The sequence below is a fragment of the Nanorana parkeri genome, unplaced genomic scaffold (assembly GCF_000935625.1).
Source record: "Nanorana parkeri isolate BGI_ZX_2015 unplaced genomic scaffold, ASM93562v1 scaffold244, whole genome shotgun sequence".
In the NCBI taxonomy this organism is placed as follows: domain Eukaryota; kingdom Metazoa; phylum Chordata; class Amphibia; order Anura; family Dicroglossidae; genus Nanorana; species Nanorana parkeri.
In genome coordinates, this window is record NW_017306512.1 from 50566 (window position 1) to 68697 (window position 18132).

Genomic DNA, 18132 nt, shown 5'->3' on the forward strand with positions numbered 1-18132 from the left:
CTGGGGGGGGGGGGGGGGGGGAGAGAGAGAGATCTATCAAACTGGTACATTTAGAAAGGATTTGTTGAAGGTTTAGTAGCACCAAAAATGTGCACGCATCTACCTTCTGGCTCTACTGATTATATATCTAACTACCTATATCCATCCATTGACAGCACCTGAAATGCTGTTCTACAAAAATCCTAATTTCAAGGTTAAAAAAAACTTCAAAGCAGGTTCTACACATGATATGCTGTTTTAAAGTGATACAACCATTTCTGACAAAAAACTAACTTACAGGGACTGACAAGTTGGCTAATATAATTGTCAGTTGTAACGTGCCTCAAAATCGGAGAAAAAAAATTCCCATTCTTCCATTGCCCGGGTTTTCATTTAAAACTGATGGATATACATCAAAGCAGGTCAGTTCAAGGAATGGAGTCATGCTAAGTACTCCCAGGAAAGGCAATGCTATGGAATTGGGTGAAATCAAACCAGAGTTCAATGTAATTTCTCACATTCCCTCATTGTTTCAGCAAAGGTATCCACCAATTTGATACATAAATCTTGTGGCTGTTGTGACAAGCCTATTTGTTACATGACTGAAATCTGTATATCATCTTCTAACAATACCTTGAATTGAATTTACTGAAGCTCTCTGAAGAGAGAAGACATGATATAACAGTTTCTTTAACTTTTACAATTGCAGTTCCTGGAACTATATTGGATGTAAAAATTTGCACAATTTCCACATTGTAAAGTGAAGCAAATAAATGAGACACCATATGTAAAATACTTGAATGTATTAAAAGGTCTAATTAACCTAAAGCTGATGTTTCAGATGTAAATGGTTTTAGTCATTCGCTAGCTTCTTTTATTGCTTGCTGCTCCTGCCTCTATCCACCCCAGCAAGAGTCTCACTTTCTTATGGGATTGCTGGTACTAATTCTGCATTGTATTAGGCTACAGTAGTTAGGTGGGCCTTTATATGAGAACTTGGTCCTGCATATGCAGAGAAAAAAATCTCTTATGAAGGAAAAGGTTCTCCACCACCAATGACCAGTGGCCTTTCCACATTAACAGAGACTCTTCCGTGCATGCAAAAATTAATCCTACCTAGCTGGGACATCTTTGGAGATGATGTGTGGCTCCCAGAGACTAAACAGCAAACGTTTCATTGGTTGTTTGGACAGGAACATTTGAAAGGATATCTGTGTGGAGCAGAGATCATAATGGTGAAGCTCTAGACAGATGTAAAAATTAGAGGGCTAAACCCATCAGCAGCTACTCAAACAAAACACCAGTTTTGCATGGTTAAGAAACAAACGTAAAGCACATCTACCCAGCTAGAAGGTACCCTTCACTTAAATCAAAGTATTAGCCAAAGGTTCTCACCTAGAAGTTCAACAACTCCAATAAGAACAGTAACCATTTGTCCTTCAATAAAAGGATCTCTCTCTTGCGAGTAATATTTTGCAATAACATCGAACAGCATCTTCTTATAAAGATCCAGATTTTCCCCATTACTCTGTGGAAACTGCTGACTTAGCATCACAATCTGTTCATCTGGAAAATACTCCAAGCAGTCCACAGCTGAAGCTAACCATCTGTCCAACCTGAAAACACACCAAGAACAATAAACAAAAAGCATCACATTTCTCAGTTATGCTACCCATCTTATAATATTGTTTACCATCTAAATCAATGTTAATTGTGGGTAAGCAGTACTCTTATAGTAAACATACACCTTTTGCCTTGACTTACTCCAAACAGCAGTAAACTGCAAGACATGCAACAGTGTCTAATCATTGTTGTTCCTATATCCTTAGAGTTGCAAATCTGCAATGTGGGTCCAACTACAGCATAGGCAGACAAATTAATATGGAATTCAGGAGCTAGCAGCATTGACAACTTAAGAAAACCTCAAGTTAGGCCCCAGCTGTAATTTTTAAGGATCATTGGCTACCTGCGTTACATCATTGGCATTGTCCAGTCCTGATCTAACGCATATCTCACCCACTCCTGCCTCTGATGACTGCTATTCTCTTAAAATTTTACTGCTCATTGTTCCTTTATAGAACATGTTGGGCAATACGCTAGGTTATAAGTAACCTGCAGTACTAAGATCTCCTAGCTCTTAGGCCCCATTCACACCTAGGCGTATTGTAATATGCGCGTGTCACACGGTTTTTTACCGCGATTCGCGGTAAAAAAGTCGTGCGATTCCAAAGTCTACTTGGCTGTATCCCAATGGAAAACGCCCTACAAAACGGCCCAAAGTAGTCCCGGGACCTTTTCAGGCGTGGGCCGTTTTGTAGGGCGTTAGGGACGGGCGGAAATACGCCTAGGTGGGAACGAGGGCATTGACTACAATGCAATTTATATTTTTGACCGTTTTGTAGAGCGTTCGTCGAGCGTAGAACCCCCTACAAAACGGTCAGGTGTGAACGAGGCCTAACACTTCTCCTGCTGCTTTTTCATCATCATTACCGCACTAGTCATCAGATCAATAGTTATTGGGTGGAGCAGCTAGGACATGAGGCAGTGCAGTCTCTCTCAAGGGGACTATTTAATAAATGCTTTCATCCCAAATTTACGCATTCTTTACATAATCATAAAAAGGTTTGAATCTTGTGTGAAAACAATGACAAAGAGACTAACAAGCATTGCTAGTAATGAGGAGATAAGCAGCAGGGAGCCTACAGGCAATAGTAGGGACTAGTTCTTTGTTTGCCATTCAACAGCATAGCTTCTGCAATATAGGCCCTCCATAATGTTCCTCTTACTTGTATAGGCTCAATTATGCTATTAACAATATCCACGACTGTAGACTTGTAATGCTTTTTGATGGCAGATGTCTCACAGTTGCAAGAAAAAAAAAAAAAAAAGGAAACCAAAAAAGCCACAACACACTTTTAAAAAAATGTAACATGGGTGGTGGCTCTTAGAACAGTAAAGAAGTGCAAAATATCAGGTGGCTCAGGCCATAACAGCATATCTCTATTTCACAGTATAACCATCAATATCCCAAAACAACTCTGAGCAATTAGCTTACATTGGAAGTAAACAGCTTTGTACATTTTCTGTTTTTGGCCCTAATGTGCAAGTATTTGCACATACTGTCTGTCAGCAATGCATGCATCTTGTGGTCACATGCACCGCTCTGCTGAAACTACAAGTCCCATCTGTCTTTGTCCCTGCTGAATCAACTCCACACACGTCCCCTTTTGAATGGGTGTTTTCACTGTGCTTTTACGTGCGGGTGCTGAATGCATGGGGAGGTGGGTTTGTGGTGTTCAGTTTTGAGTGGGCTTGGGCAAACTCGGGCTCATCACTAGACTGACCCCTGTATGTAGATTGGAAGTAGCCACCCTCCTAAAAGGAAATTGTTGCTGAGCAACTTTAAAAATTATTCTTAAAGATAGGGCTGCAACAACTAATCGACATAATCGATTATAATCGATTATTGAAAAAGTTGTCAACTTTTTCAATAATCGATTAATCGGCAAGTAACTCCACTTTTGTTGAGGAAAAAAAATCAATCCCTTCTGGGTTACACTGCAAATATTTTAACAAACTTTGCGGCAGATTCTTACCTTTTAGTGCCTGTTCACACGACGTCTGTTTTGTGTGCTGACCTGATCCGTACGCTCCTGCACTCAAAATGCATCCCAATGTATCCCTATGTGTTTTATGGGCTACAGTTTTCACGTGCGCCGTCCGTTCAGGTTACGACAGAAAAATACTGCATGTCACATTTTGTACGGTCAGGCGCAAAAACGCACTGCATCAGTAGCACCGCATCTGCAGATCCGGACCTGAAACTCATGTGAACTGGCCCTTAGTGTTCTAAAGAAATAGCCGTTTATTTCACTATGTCCTTTCCAGACTGATCCCCGATTGGGAGGGTCTGTGTCCGTAACCAGCTGCTGGACTTTGTGTTGTAATGAGGAAAGCTGAAGTGTTGCCATTCCTTTAGTAGTAATTAACCTTAGAGAGTATCTCATTAAAAATAAAATTCCTATTGATGGGGAATCCTACATTTTTTTCTTGGAGTTAAAATCAGAACTACAATCTCACGTTTAGCTTTACTAATTTGTATTGAGATTGTAGCCCAACACAGGAGCAAGCTTTGATAATGGGTAAGGAAGGTGTTAATTTTGACAGAAAATTTCGATTTCGTTTTAGCCATAGTCTCCTGACTAAAATGCCATTTAGTCATATGAATTGTTTTAGTTTGTCTAATTTTAGTCGACTAAATCTACGGTAGATCTAGTCTACTAAAATCTAGTGGGTTTAGTTAAAGAGTAATTTAAGAATTCCTCTGGAATTTACAATCTCATGATATACTCCTGGAGTAAACATCTGTTAACCTTTAAATTACTTATGGTATTAAGGTTTGAACATGCAATACAGACACAGATTTACTGTGGAGATAAAGAACAAGTCTTTATTTATCTTAAAATTAGATTAAACCAGTCTTATAAAGAAATAATATTGGAGTATTTTTAACAAAGGACCAGTATTGATCATAACTCGCATATGATAATCTTCATTCTTTCCAGAAGTGCAACTCTAAAATATATTTAAAAAAAAACAAAACACAACAATACAACACAACACACTATATTGGCTGTAATGCCATTGCAAATAATACCTATTAGCTGTCCATTCAGGATGGAACCGGAATTGGACGTCCAAAGAGAGTAGTTCTGTTTGGATCTGTTCTCAAATAGTCTTTCCCTAACAGTTTAGTCTAGTCAATATATTTTCGTTATCGTTTTGATCAACATAAACTTAGTTTGTATTTAGTTTAAAGCTGGGCACACACCTTACAACCATCGCAAGACTATGGTCTTGTGATGGTTGTAAGGTGTGCAGGATTTCCGTGATTATCGTACGATCATTTCCGTGATTATCGTACGATTATCGCAAGGTGTGTGGGCACCTTTAGTTACTGAAAAGGTTTCGACGAAAACTATGACGAAAATTATTAGCCAAACAAAATTAACACTGCTCGACTGCATTGTTATGATTTGACTTCTGAGTTTAGTGTCACTTTAAAGTGGAGTTTCCCTTTAAAGATTTGCTGCCCAACACTGCTGTAATAAGAGACACAGATAGTTACAACTACAGGTATTTTTGGGGTTTTTTTTTAAACTTGGGTTCAGTGTCACTAACAATTACTTTGTAATCGGTGAACCCATTATCTGTGAACCCATAAGCTATCCTTTAAGAGTGCAGGATTTAAGCCCTGTGAAGAAAAAAAATAAAAAAATAATTCTTGTAAGGGATAGAGAGAGGATTGATAGCAATTAATATTCTGAATGGAGTTCAGCTTTGGGAAAAAAAAAAGAGAAGTAACCAACATTGCTGTGTCATAGTTATCACAGCTGAAGGGTGTTTACTTCACAGTAATGTTCAGCAACAATTTTCTGGGGCTGTGTCTGGTTTGTTTCCATTGTGCGCATCATACGGCTTTCTTTTTTCACAGTTTCAGTAAACTTGCTAAATAATGTAGACATAGCTGGGGAACTGGATACACCGGTTTTCTACTTTAAAAAAAAAAAAAACAATTAAGGAACGATGTGCTTACAGTGCTTTAAAATTAGAAGAAACCCATTTTTGCTTTGTTTCGGCTTATATTTGTGAATATTAATGATCCATACTGTATTATTGCTTTTATAATGTTTACAGCCCTCCTTTGGGACTTTTGCTGACCTACTCCACTTTAGTAAAAGAAAAACAGACTAAGGCTGAGTTCACACCTAGTTGCTTACAGGACAAAAGTTTAACCAATTACAATGGTACCCATAAAGTATCCCAGTGTTGGGGCAACCAATCCCAGGAGCAGTGCAGTTAATTAGGAAATTAGTGAACGGCGTTACAGACTTCTCTCAGTTAGGCCTGGTTCACACCTGGGCGTTTTACAGCGCGTTCCTACGCTCTGTAAAACGCTCTACATGTGAAAACCAATGAAGCCTATAAAGATGGTTCCCACTTTGGCGTTTTACAGCGCGTAAGAACGCGCTGCAAAACGCCCTACGCCCACAGGAGCTTCTTTGGGACGTATTTGCCACGCGTATCCATTGGGATACAGCCAGGTAGCCCTCGGAAACGCGCGTTTGTTGCACATTTTTTCCTCGTGAATCGCAGTAAAAACGCGCTGCACGAAACACACGACAAACGTGCATATTCAATACGCCTGGGTGTGAACCCAGCCTTACGATTGTATACAACAGTACTTACTTTGGAAGTTGTAGAGTCTGCATGATCTCTCGATCTAAGAAAGTGTTGGAGACAATATAGTCAGTGAAATGCTTTTTGTAATCTGTTTTTGCTGGAGAACCCAAGATGTCTTCCAAAACAGGAATGTCGACAAGCTGTAGAAGTCGTACCATAACCTGCTGTTTCCACACATTCTCAGTATCTGGATAAAAAAGAAATAAATGAAAGAAAACTGTTGGCAATTTTTAAACAATGAGTATTAAAATGACTACAAAATTTGAAGCTGAAATTTAATCGGTTTATATTTGCCTCCACTGCCGCCCCCCTTTCCAACATGCTATTATTAAATAAGTAAAACCTGTTCTAATTACATATACTTATTTTAAACCCAGTGAATATCACTGGGTCCCTGTGCGTCTCTATGCGATCCCAGCAGGGTGCTGTACATAGTTTCCTGAAAACAGCAGTGGGCTGGTTCATAGGAGGAATTAAATAGCAAAATGGATGCAGACCTTAGGTAACATGCACATGCGGTGCTGAGCCTCCATAATTGAAAGAACTCAAATCCAATACATAAAATTAGGCAGGGATAAAGAGGGATAGTAAAGCTGGAGAAAATGGTGCTGGACATACTTCAGGGTGAAAATGAGCTGGGGGTCTGACTTGCCGCAAATTGTGAGAAGCCGACAGTGTGCAGTGAAATCAGACTAAGCAATTTCAGTACAGGAGAGGAGCATGTACAACAATAAAAGGAAAAGCCTAGAATTTTAAGCTTTAATTGCCAATAAATCAGTAACCACCCGGCTGTTATCCTGACTCACCGGCTTAATGTTGAGGCACTGTTTATGACCAAGTATTGTGATTACTTGTTCCATGCTTGCTCTGGATCAGGTGCTCAAGATAAGGCTGCCCATACACCTTGCGATCATCGGGCGACACTTTTCGTCCGATGATCGAACCGTCGTATGATTTTCGTACGGCGGCCCCATCCTGCCCCGATTATCGCAAGGTTGGATCAGCGGTAATTAGAAGAAATCACCTGGACGAATTGCAGTAATCGACCGCACGTATTTTCGTCTGCGCATGTGTAGTGTAAATCGTATGCATTTTGACAAACGGAAACGCCACAAACCTTGCGACAATCGTACGATCGACTGAAGTTTTCCAACCTGCTGGTTAGTCAAAAGTCGATCGATTGTACAGTATTTGCGGTTGTACAGTGCCCATCAACCTTACTAATATCGGCCGAAAACGTAATCGCATACAAAAATCGGCCGATATTCGTAATGTGTATGGGCACTTTAAGGAAACCAAAGAGTAAATTCAACTGCATGTTTAGCAGGTGTTCAGCAATGGCAGTACTTTAACTCTTTCGTTGCAATGGCCTTTTTTGCTTACATGCTATAATCCACATTTTAGGCCTGAATATTACTTAAAACCCCCAAAACATTAGATATTTTCGGAAAGCAAAGACCCTGAAGAATAAAATGGTGGCCGTTGCTAATTTTTACATCTCACAATATTAGCGAAACTCTATCAAACCCAAAAATTTGGTGAAAAATGCAAAGTTAATTTTAGTGCCCAAAGACACAATATAATATCTTTTATATTTTACAACAAACAAAAAAAAAGGGTAAGGTTACGAGTAGATACCCAACATGCCTAGGTAAAAAAATTGTGTGTGCCTGTAAAATGGCAACAAAATACGATCCCCCAAATTGTCTTTAGGCAACGCTTTAAAAGCCCGTACAGGTCATCAGTTTAGAGAGATATCTTTAGAATTATTGGTCTCACTCTGGCATGTGAGGTGATACCCAACATGTGTAGCATGATCGTCGTTTAGTGTGCTTGTGGGGGGACTTAAAAAGTTTTACATTATTTTTACATTTATTTTTTTAACTTTAATTGCTACCACACAAGCCCCCTATGTGACAGCATTTTAGTAGTGACAGGTACTCTAATGTGACACTAGGGGTCCAAAAGACCCCAAGTGTCACCTTTCCACTCCTAAAAAGCTATTGGAGAGCAGATCGCATTCCAATAGCTTAATCCTCGGCTTCTGCAGCTGAGCAATGACAGCTACGGGACCCGAAGCAATGCAATCAGCATTGCTCCCACTTCCATAGAACGAGGAGGAAATCGGCAAATGGATATTCGCTGGTCTCCTCCCCAGCTTCTCGCCCACGATCGACATGCCGGTCCCAGACCAAAAACGGGGCCTGGGAAACAAGGCGGAGGTGTCGGGCAGGGGGGTGGTCTGCACTATCCTCGACCCTGGAAGCGATTTGGTGGCAGCTGAGCCACCGTAATTGCTTCCATTTTAAGCATAGCCACAGGGAGTCTGTTTAAAGGGGCCCGTTGCCACCGCCGTCTGACGTATAGCACTTCTATGGCAGCAAAAGGGTTTAAAGTGGAAACATTTTAATGTCTTGGAATGGGCCAGTCAAAGCCCAGACCTCAACCAAATTGAGAATCTGTGGCATATTTTAAAGATTTCTGTACACCAGCGAAACCCATTCAACCTGAAGGAGTTGGAGCAGTTGAGCCTTGAAGAATGGGCAAAAATCCCAGTGGCTAGATGTGCCAAGCCTATAGAGACGTACCCCCAAGAGACTTGCTGATGCAATTGCTGCAAAAGGTGGCTCTACAAGGTATTGACTTTGGGGGAAGGGGGGGGGGGGGGAATAGTTATACACGCTCAAGTTTTCGGTTTCTTGTTTGCATCACAATAAAAAATATTTTGCATCTTCAAAGTGGTTGTGTATCAAATGATCAAAACTCCGCCCCAAAAATCAATTTTAATTCTAAGTGGCAATGCAACAAAATAGGAAGTGCAAGTCTTTCCAAACAACTTCAAATCATTTTCTGGTTATTCAGAAAAAGCTGAAGAGCTTGGTGGAGGCAGGAGAAGTGAACAATCTAGGACAACATAGCGGAGAACTGGAAAGCGAGTTGAATTGCAGAATTTTTCCAGGTTAACTATTTTTGCCTAGATTGTTCACTTCTCCAAACTCTTCACCCTTAGGGCTTGTTCACACGATTTTCTGGTCCAGATCTGGAGACGCGGTGCTATGCATGCAGTGCGTTTTTAAAGCGTTCCAGTTAAAAAAATATTACGTTTTTTTGGTTGGAGTGGGGCTGTCAGTATGTTAGCTGCAGTGCGTTTTCGTTGCGTTTTTGATGCATTCGTGCATTTCCAGACCGGACAAACAAAATGTGACATGCAGAATTATTTCTGTCCGGACCAGAATGCGCTCGTGAGAACTGTAGCCCATAAAACACATAGGGATACATTTTGGGTGCATGAGCGCACAGATCTGGTCCGGACAGAATCCGGACGTCGTGTGAACAAGCCCTAAGCCCTCGTTCACACCTGACCGTTTTGTAGCGCGTTCTACGCTCGACGAGCGCTCTACAAGACGGTCAAAAATATAAATTGCATTGTAGTCAATGGTCTCGTTCCCACCTTGGCGTATTTCCGCCCGTCCCTAACGCGCTACAAAACGGCCCACGCCTGAAAAGGTCCAGGTACTACTTTGGGCCGTTTTGTTTGCGCGTTTCTATTGGGATACAGCCAAGTAGCCTTCGGAAACGCGCGACTTTTTACCGCGAATCGCGGTAAAAAAACGCACGACAGACGCGCATATGCAATACGCCTAGGTGTGAACGAGGGCTTAGTGAATAACCCTGTTTATTTCTTCTTGCGGTGATCAATTGTGAAGGCTGCCAAAGTAGCTCTACACCTGTAGCTGTGTTAATTACTCCCTTGATTACAGAATGACTGTGAACTTCAGTTTCATAAATTAGTAGTAAACACATTCTGCCACTTGTGTCTTACCTTTTTGTGATGGGGCAATGGCTTGTTTAGTGAGGTCAGAGGTCATATGTGCATTAGGATGCTCGCAAAGGCAGTGAAGTAGTTGATTTAGCTTCTCATTTGCAGAGTCCAAGGCTGAAGGGTTACATATTGTTACAACATGGCCACTCCTGCAAGAGTATGAAAGAGAGACATACATATATATTTAATGCGACTGCTTAATACATGGAACTGTAATTAAATACAAGCTATAAGAGCAAAGAATAACTTTACAGAAAGGGAACTCTTCTTAACTCCCCATTAATAAATCACGTTATAAAAGGCATTCATAATATAACAAAAAGGCAAGAAACTCTTCTCACCTAGTTAAATGCATCCCAAAGATCATAAAAAGGAGTAGGGGGAGTAGCTAGGCTCTCAAAAGAAGATAATATATTATTATTATTATTATTAATAATAAGGCCAACTTGGGATGGGTATAGCAACATATATCATAGTATATTTTTAGCCTTGCATAACAGGCCATACTGTACATCAACTGATATTTCTAAAGGTGCCCATACACCTTACAACCGTCGCAAGACTTTTGTCTTGCGATGGTTGTAAGCCAATTAAAAGCTCGTATGATCTGCCCATCTTGGACAGGCAGATCGTACTTGCGATCATCGCAAGCCGCGCCCCCTGAGGGCGGGCTTCCGATGACTGCAAACGGGCAGTGTGCGGCAGTTGTCACCCACTGCAATCTCCACAATGAAGAATCTAGCACGGGGCTGGGTGATGCCCCTTAATTGCCCGATGCCCAGGACATGCACTGGGCATGTGGTGGTTTGTGTGTTTTTTTTAGAGAAAGCAGGGCTAAATGTAGAGTAGGGAAGCTACCGCTCGTTTTGTACAAGTGATCTGGGAATTGCAGCCTCGTCTGGCACATCTAAGGATAATAGAAGGGAAATGGAACAAAGGGCTGAAGCGTCATCAACAGTCAGTGGTGATGACACTTGAATGCTTCCATCAGCCTGGAACAAGATTGAGGCCTGGAGCCTGGATAGGACGTCAGTCAGATCACTTGTAGCAGCTTTCTTGTCAGCACAGAGCTAGATTCTACATTCTGGAGACTGCAGGAGGCAGTACCACTGACAGGTGAAAACATAAGTACACCTGTAAAGGGCAGTTTAAGCTGATTCACCTTTCCACAAAATGTGAACTGATAGCCACCTCCCCTGGTCCCCGCTGTAATGCCCCTCCAACTGGTACAGTGATCTTTACACTAGAATTAACAGCTTCCGAGTTTGGAATGATCAGAATGCTGTGCATTAATTGGTCAGTATAGTCACATGATCAGGGGATGTGGGTAAATTTATTTATTCACATTTTGTGACCTTGTGATTTTGACCCCTAGGATTAAGCCCAGGTGGTGAAACGCGTGACAGGCGTTGGTGTGGGAGACTTTCATGGTGATGTACATGCTGATCATCATTCTTCTGGATCTGCCTTTGATATTTGCTTGATTTATTTCAATAACTTTTGGATAACGCCACTTACTCCGGTCTCTGATCTTTAGGAGACTGACTAAAGCTGGCCATACACCTTACAATTATCTGCAGATGTTCTCTGGCCAGATGGAAAAAGTGCAACAGATTCCTCCATCTACGCTAAACTGTGTGGATGGAGGAATCTCCCACTGGGCCAAGCTTCAGTATCTTGCTATCGGCCCCGCTGACTGTCAAAATACCTGAACAATCTGATTGGATGCAGGCATTGTTCAGGTGTTTTAAAAGCCAGCAGGGCCGACTAGCAAGATTACGGAAGCTTGGCCCAGGTGGAGATTACTCCATCCACACAGTTAAGTGTAGATGGAGGAATCTGTTGCACTTTTTCCATCTGACCACAGAAAATCTGCAGATAATTGTAAGGTGTATGGCCAACTTTAGGAAGTGAGAGGCACACTACAGCCTGCACCCAGAGTGTGAATTTACTGCAGCTGAGGTTAGAATACAGCGGTGAGTCTTTGGAGCTCATCTCACCTGGACTGTCACAATACAGAGTAATAATCATGGCGTCTCACCTGGACTGTCACAATACAGAGTAATAATCATGGCGTCTCACCTGGACTGTCTCCTCTCCTTTCCAAAGCTCTTGTCTTCTGCCGAGTAGACGGTACCTCCCTTGGACGCCACAAATCGATATAAGTGACTATTGCTGTCCTCAAAGACTAGTTCAGTTTCACCCTTAAAAAGCTTTGATCCAACAGGCTCCAATATTTTGTGATCCATGAGTGCTTGGCACAGCTGTATGCCTTTAGTGCGAGAAATATCATAGCTGCTTAAATACATATTCTGCATAAGATGACACAGAACAACGTCCACAGCATCAGACCCAATAAAACAGTTGGGGTATGTCCGGAGGTGCTGACGTCGACTCTTTACTTCCACCTGGGTTTTCAGGGCATGGATGATACTGTTCCACAAATGGGTTGCCTGGAAAGGTCCTGTGTAGCCTGAACAGACAAAAGAATGTCAAACGCTGAACGCCAGACAAGAAATGAAATACACACATAATACCTGCTAAAGGATTTGTCATTGTGTCCAGCAGAAAGAGATGCAGGCACCCCTACCAGAGAGCAAAGTAAGGTCACTTACCTTACTTTTCGCTACCTGGTGACCAATGTGCCCCCAGACCATGACTGGCCAATAAAGAAGAAGCAGAACACGGATGAGGTAATCTCTGCTCTCCTGGAAGCATGGTATAACTTAATATTTATTGTTAATATTTTGAATTTCATCCTTTGGGTGATTGGAAACCAGTGGAGGGATTGCAGACACTGAATGGTTGGCGAGGTGGATGAGTCTAGCAGCAGCCTTCATGATAAACTGAAGGGGGGGGGGACAGCCTGTGTAGTGGTAAGCCATTAAGGAGTTGCAATAGTGGAGAAGAGATAATAAGTGAGTGGATGAGTAGCTCTGTGGTGTCATCAGTGAGGAAGTGGTGTATTTTAGAGAAGTTTGGTGAAGGGGGCAGGATTAGGAAAGTGATTGGATGTGGTGCAGAAAGGTGAGTATCCGAGTCAAAGGGGGGGTGGTTCTACAGGGGTTTCCGGGGGGGGGAGAGTTTTGTTTTCAATCTCAATAGAAAAGTTCGGGGAAGGTGCACAGCATTGCAACATACATTAAAATTGCACAACACCACATGTAAAACACACATCAACATGCATTTTAATGCAGCTGCATTTATTTCAATGTAAAGCACACTGGGTGAAAAGAATCATAGGTGTAAATCCAGACTGAGCATTCATGGGGTGTAAACATAGTCCCCATTTACACTTGCAAAGTGTGATACCACATGTCATGTATGTGCACGTTTGTCATTTGTTGCACCTAGGGCAGCCCATTCACTTCAATGAGCTAAAAGAAGCTCATGCACTTTTTGAGGATTTGAGCATTTTTGCACATTCGGGGGGCCATTAACAATGAATAGTACCACAAGCGCCACACAGTTATTAAGCATTCGCACACGTGTGCATGGGGATTTATAAAATGCAAGTCATTCATGGCAAACGACCTGCACCCGAGATCGGTTTTGTTTTGCTTCTGTGTGACTTTTATAGGGTGAAAAAAACAGTTCAGATGCAGCTCAATAGGACAAGTGATACCAATCCCACATGACGATATACAGGGTGCACCTGGCATTTCTTTACCTCTCCTGCGGGGTCTGAGCTCCCCCATACTGCGGATCCTTCTGAACCTGGGATTAGGAGTCAAATCTGCCGCCATCCCACCTGCTCGTATCACCTGCTCCTTAGTGCAATCATGTGATACAGCATTAACCAATCAGAGGATGCGACCGCAAGCGTACACGTTGGCTGCACAGGTCGGCCATTTTGAAACCTGGCAAGTCTCAACACCCGAATGATTGACTGCTAGAAATATTTTTTTAATTACGCCTCAATTGATTGCGCAATACGTAGGCAGTCTCTATGTATTTGTTTATTGCTTTCTTAGCTATGCTCTGGATCAGCTCTCAGCGAGCTGCTAGATATTTACAAAGCTTTCTGGGAATAGTTATACCGTTGTCAAATATCAGGACAACTTTATCTCTGCTTACAGCCAATTTTTTTTTTTTTGCATTGTAGACGTCAGAACGGACGTGATGCAATTGTTTGTCCGCTTCAGTGACAGACAATTACTAGATAGCGGAGTGTCTATAACTTAGTGTCTCCACTCTTGCAGCCATTTTGTTATCGCCTAGTCATCCTCAACTGAGAGCTGGTCTTCAGAAACATGGCGTCGCTCTCATTCAAATAAAACAAGGTCTTTGGGACATGTTTCACAATTGGTTTTCATACATTTTATGCTTCTAGTGGTCAGACTTTGTTGTCAGCAGCTGGGAGATGTGGAGCCGCCTGGAAGAGGGAAGAAGTGCTTCGGCCTGACAGGTGAAGCGTATACCCGTATGTCCTAATCACCGGCCGCTGCCTCCTGTATACTCACAGCCGGGGACAGGTAGGGACCACCGGAAATCGTCTCTGTGTCAGGGAACAGTGAACTGGACATGCTAGGAGGGTCAGCACACAGACAGAGAATGGGCTCATGTTATCTTCTGCCCAGTGTCAGCTGATAGTGGCTACAATACAGGGACACACTAGGGGCCAATTGGGCCTCATTTCCTGGCCTAGGCTTCCAGGACCCGGAAATGACCACCTGTGTCATACACTGCATCTGCGTGCATCTATGAATGGAATGAGGGCTCCCTAAATAGAGAGCAGGACTTGCTGGGTGTCATTTCTAGTTTAAAGTGGATGGCAATCCATTCAGTGAAACCTTATACACAGGGGTGTGACTACAAATCATGGGGCTCCATAATAAAATTGTGCTGGGGCCCCTCTTTGTAGTAGCTGGTGGTGTCAGCTGTGACAGTATATGTCATTGATCTAAGCCTAAATTCACACAAACAGCCATTAAATCAGGTCATTTAGGTGTTGTTTTTTTTTACCAATCAACTGTGCACCTATGTTGTGATATGGTGGCCGCTCAGGACCATACATGTGCCCGCAGCCGCAAAGCTTCGCTGTGAAGCAATTTCAACTCGCATGTTGAATTTGACAGGCAGCACTATGGAACTACCCCTCTGAGATGTGACCCCCCCCATGAATCACCATGATAGTAGAGCCTTCTGCTGTGTGAAAGGGGCCTAAAAGTCCAACTCTGGTGCTACTGCCATCTGATTGTCCTTCAGGGTCCATTCACACCACATCTAGATCATCACCAGACCAGATTGTTTCCAGACCCAAAATGCATCCTAATGTATCCCTGCGCTCATCTCATTTTGTCTGGTCTGGAATGCACTGGACCAGATCTGGTCTGGAAAATGGTGTGAACCTGCCCTCAGGCCATCCACAATTCCACGTCATAAAAAAAGTTTAAATTCCAAGCTGCAGAACTGATAAATCAGATATATTTGTACCTGTGATGTCATCATGCCTCCGCCGCTTTCACGGCTATAATCATAGGCGTGTCCTGTTGCTCAGCCACTGCGAGTGCTGAGTTATCAAACCGCCGCTGAACTCTGCGCTGCACATCGGCGCTCAGCACTGCTAACGTAGCACTCGCAGCAAACGTTAATGTGGGTGCAGAGCGCTAAGTGTGACGGCGAGGGGGCAACAGAGCAGCAGCGGCCATTTCAACTGTGGTCACACCTGGCAGCGCTGGAGAAAGGTTCCTGAGCCCCGATGGAGGGAATCACAATTCAGTGTGGGAACCTACAATTTAATGTTTTGGCGGACAAGCACACCAAATATTAATTGGAAAATGTTATTTATTAGTCAAAAATATTATCCTCCGCCATTTTGCTTAGCACTGTGCGGCCAAAGCATTCAGTGAAGCTGCTGCAGTGAACTGAAGTGCTGCAGAAAAGCTACTCAGCGCTTGGCTAAGGAACTGAACATGCCTCAGATGCCTGGAGGAGGGTTTGTTCATCACTGTATGGTCATTTCCTACATGTCCCATGATTCCTTGCCTCTGTTTCCTGTCTGCAGGTGGAATGGTGTGTTGCATTTGCTTTTCTGTGGTTTGTAATGTGGAAATAGCAGCACATCACACTCAGCAGATTCCACCAGAAACATGTTCTGCAGTTTGCCTTGCATTTGCAACAATCTTTAAACACTGTGCCAACCCCCCCACTGGTGTTCTGCACAGTGTCTCACTTGGCAGATCAAGCTGGTCACCAGGGACAGAAAATGATGATGAAATTGTGAGCCAAAGAGAGGATATCGCTCCATGTGTGTCACACTTATAGTTTTGTGAAATGCACATAGGAATAAAGTACCGTATTGTCAAAACAGGGTCATTTTCACCAGAGTTGGGCTTTAACATAAATATGCCGAAATCAGGAGCTGATTGGCTGCAGTCACAGATTGGCCAACAATTTTTCACCCAGCTTTGACAAAAGTCAAATAATAATCTTTGACTTTTGTCAAGCCGGGTGGTGCTGGTAGGGCCGCACACAGCTTCAGTTTCAGCCGACTCAGCAGAACTTGGCTAAAATCTGAGCTGTGCATGGCCAGCTTTTACTGTGACTTGCAGACCAACCTGAGGTCTGACTTCAGCCCTTCTATACTTGAGACTTTACAGTTTAATTTTTCTAAATTCCTAAAAAAAATTTTTCAAACATCCCCCCATTTGGGCCCCCCCCCCCTCCCTACTGCAGGCCCAGTAGCAGCTGTCCGAGCTGCTATGGCTGTCATTACACCACTGCTTAGATAAGCTTTAACGTGTTATTTTAAAAAGTCATTCTTGATCTATTTAAATCTTCAGCTTTTATTATAGGGACCATGTCACGCTGCTAAAAATGATCTCGGTGTTCCCTGCTAAAGAAAAAGCTGAATGCATGTGTCTTTATGAGCTCTGGGTGCCACTGCTATTCAACACTTCCCAAGTGTGTTAAAGTGTCTTGATGCTGGGTGCTGTGGTTTCAACTAGGGGTGCACCCATACTGAGTATTTGGGCGAGTACTCGTACTCGCTGAAAACCACCGATACCAAAACTTCCGGTCAGAGGGAGATCCCCCTCTGACTGGCAGTGCCGAGGGAGCGTGGAGCCGGCTTCCTTTCCAATCAGTAAGCTGGGTGGTTGGTTTTGACCTGCCTCCCGGCATCCTGACTGGCTAGAAATGAGCCATCTACTAGCTTAAAGTAAACAGTTTTGCTTCTTGCTTCCGGCTTCACTTGTTGCTGGGCAGCCCGGCTTCCTCGCCAATCAGGAAGCCATATGGCACCTCATGACTCGCCAACTGGCTTCCTGATTGTTCAGGCAGCCTCGGAAAGTGAAGCTGGTGTCTTTCGCTAGTACACGGCTTCACGGGGCAATCAGGAAACCGGGTGACGGGTTATGATCCGCCGCCCGAATTCCTGATAATCGGGGCACATGTCATCGGAGAGTACAGAGAAAAAAATATTGGTACTCGATACTGAAAAACCGGTATTGGTGCATCCCTAGTTTCAACACAAGTGTCTTGCTGTCAAATACTTCCAGAAGTGTTGGATAGCAGTAATAACCAGAGCTGATGAAGACAGAAGATGTAACTCAGTAGGTACAGTATTCATCTTCTACTGTAGGGGCGGTTGGCTGGAATATTTTGGGGTGAGACAATGTATGTTCAAAATTATACCTGGTAATCCTGTTAAGAAATCACTTTCTGTTATAGGGTGACAATGCTCTATCCCTGTCTCTATATTGGGCACCTGTGTTGTCACCCATGCTGCCAATAGAGACTACAAGCAGCTGATGCATATTGTACAAGCATGGCCCATTGCTCTGGCATGCTCCACCTTTGTCACTGACATGAACACACCCTGAGAAATTATGTACAACATGCATGCCGATAGCTTGTAGCTGCAGAGTATCCGCAGCTCTGAGATAAAAAAAAAAATAGGTGATAACAGTATTTTCTGTAAGACATAACATGGCAGTGGTTTGTGATACATTGTGCTGCCGCATTCAGCAAGTCATCCACGTTAGGGCTTACATCTCATTTAATAAACAGGTTATAATTTGGTCTTTGCTTTCTTTGGCCCTTCAGTAAAGTGCTGTGATGTGAAGATTGGATGAATCCAACTT

At 42.9% G+C, this 18132-nt stretch overlaps 2 protein-coding genes across 4 annotated transcripts in view; one reads left to right on the plus strand and one right to left on the minus strand.

Annotated features, from left to right (window-relative positions):
- DEPDC4 (DEP domain containing 4) overlaps positions 1–13796 on the minus strand; it is a 19226-nt gene extending 5430 nt beyond the window's left edge. The window contains exons 1-5 of the mRNA XM_018556620.1: positions 13716–13796; positions 12128–12518; positions 10046–10194; positions 6229–6409; positions 1375–1595 (exon numbers count right to left, since the gene is read on the minus strand). Of these exons, the coding sequence (XP_018412122.1) occupies positions 1375–1595; positions 6229–6409; positions 10046–10194; positions 12128–12518; positions 13716–13791 (1018 nt within the window). The 5' untranslated portion in view covers positions 13792–13796. The remainder of the gene's footprint in view (positions 1–1374; positions 1596–6228; positions 6410–10045; positions 10195–12127; positions 12519–13715) is intronic.
- Positions 13797–14406: 610 nt separating this feature from the next.
- SCYL2 (SCY1 like pseudokinase 2) overlaps positions 14407–18132 on the plus strand; it is a 35896-nt gene continuing 32170 nt past the window's right edge. For all 3 annotated transcript variants that reach the window (XM_018556630.1, XM_018556629.1, XM_018556631.1), the window contains exon 1: positions 14407–14520. The gene's annotated coding sequence lies outside the window, so the exon portion shown is untranslated. The remainder of the gene's footprint in view (positions 14521–18132) is intronic.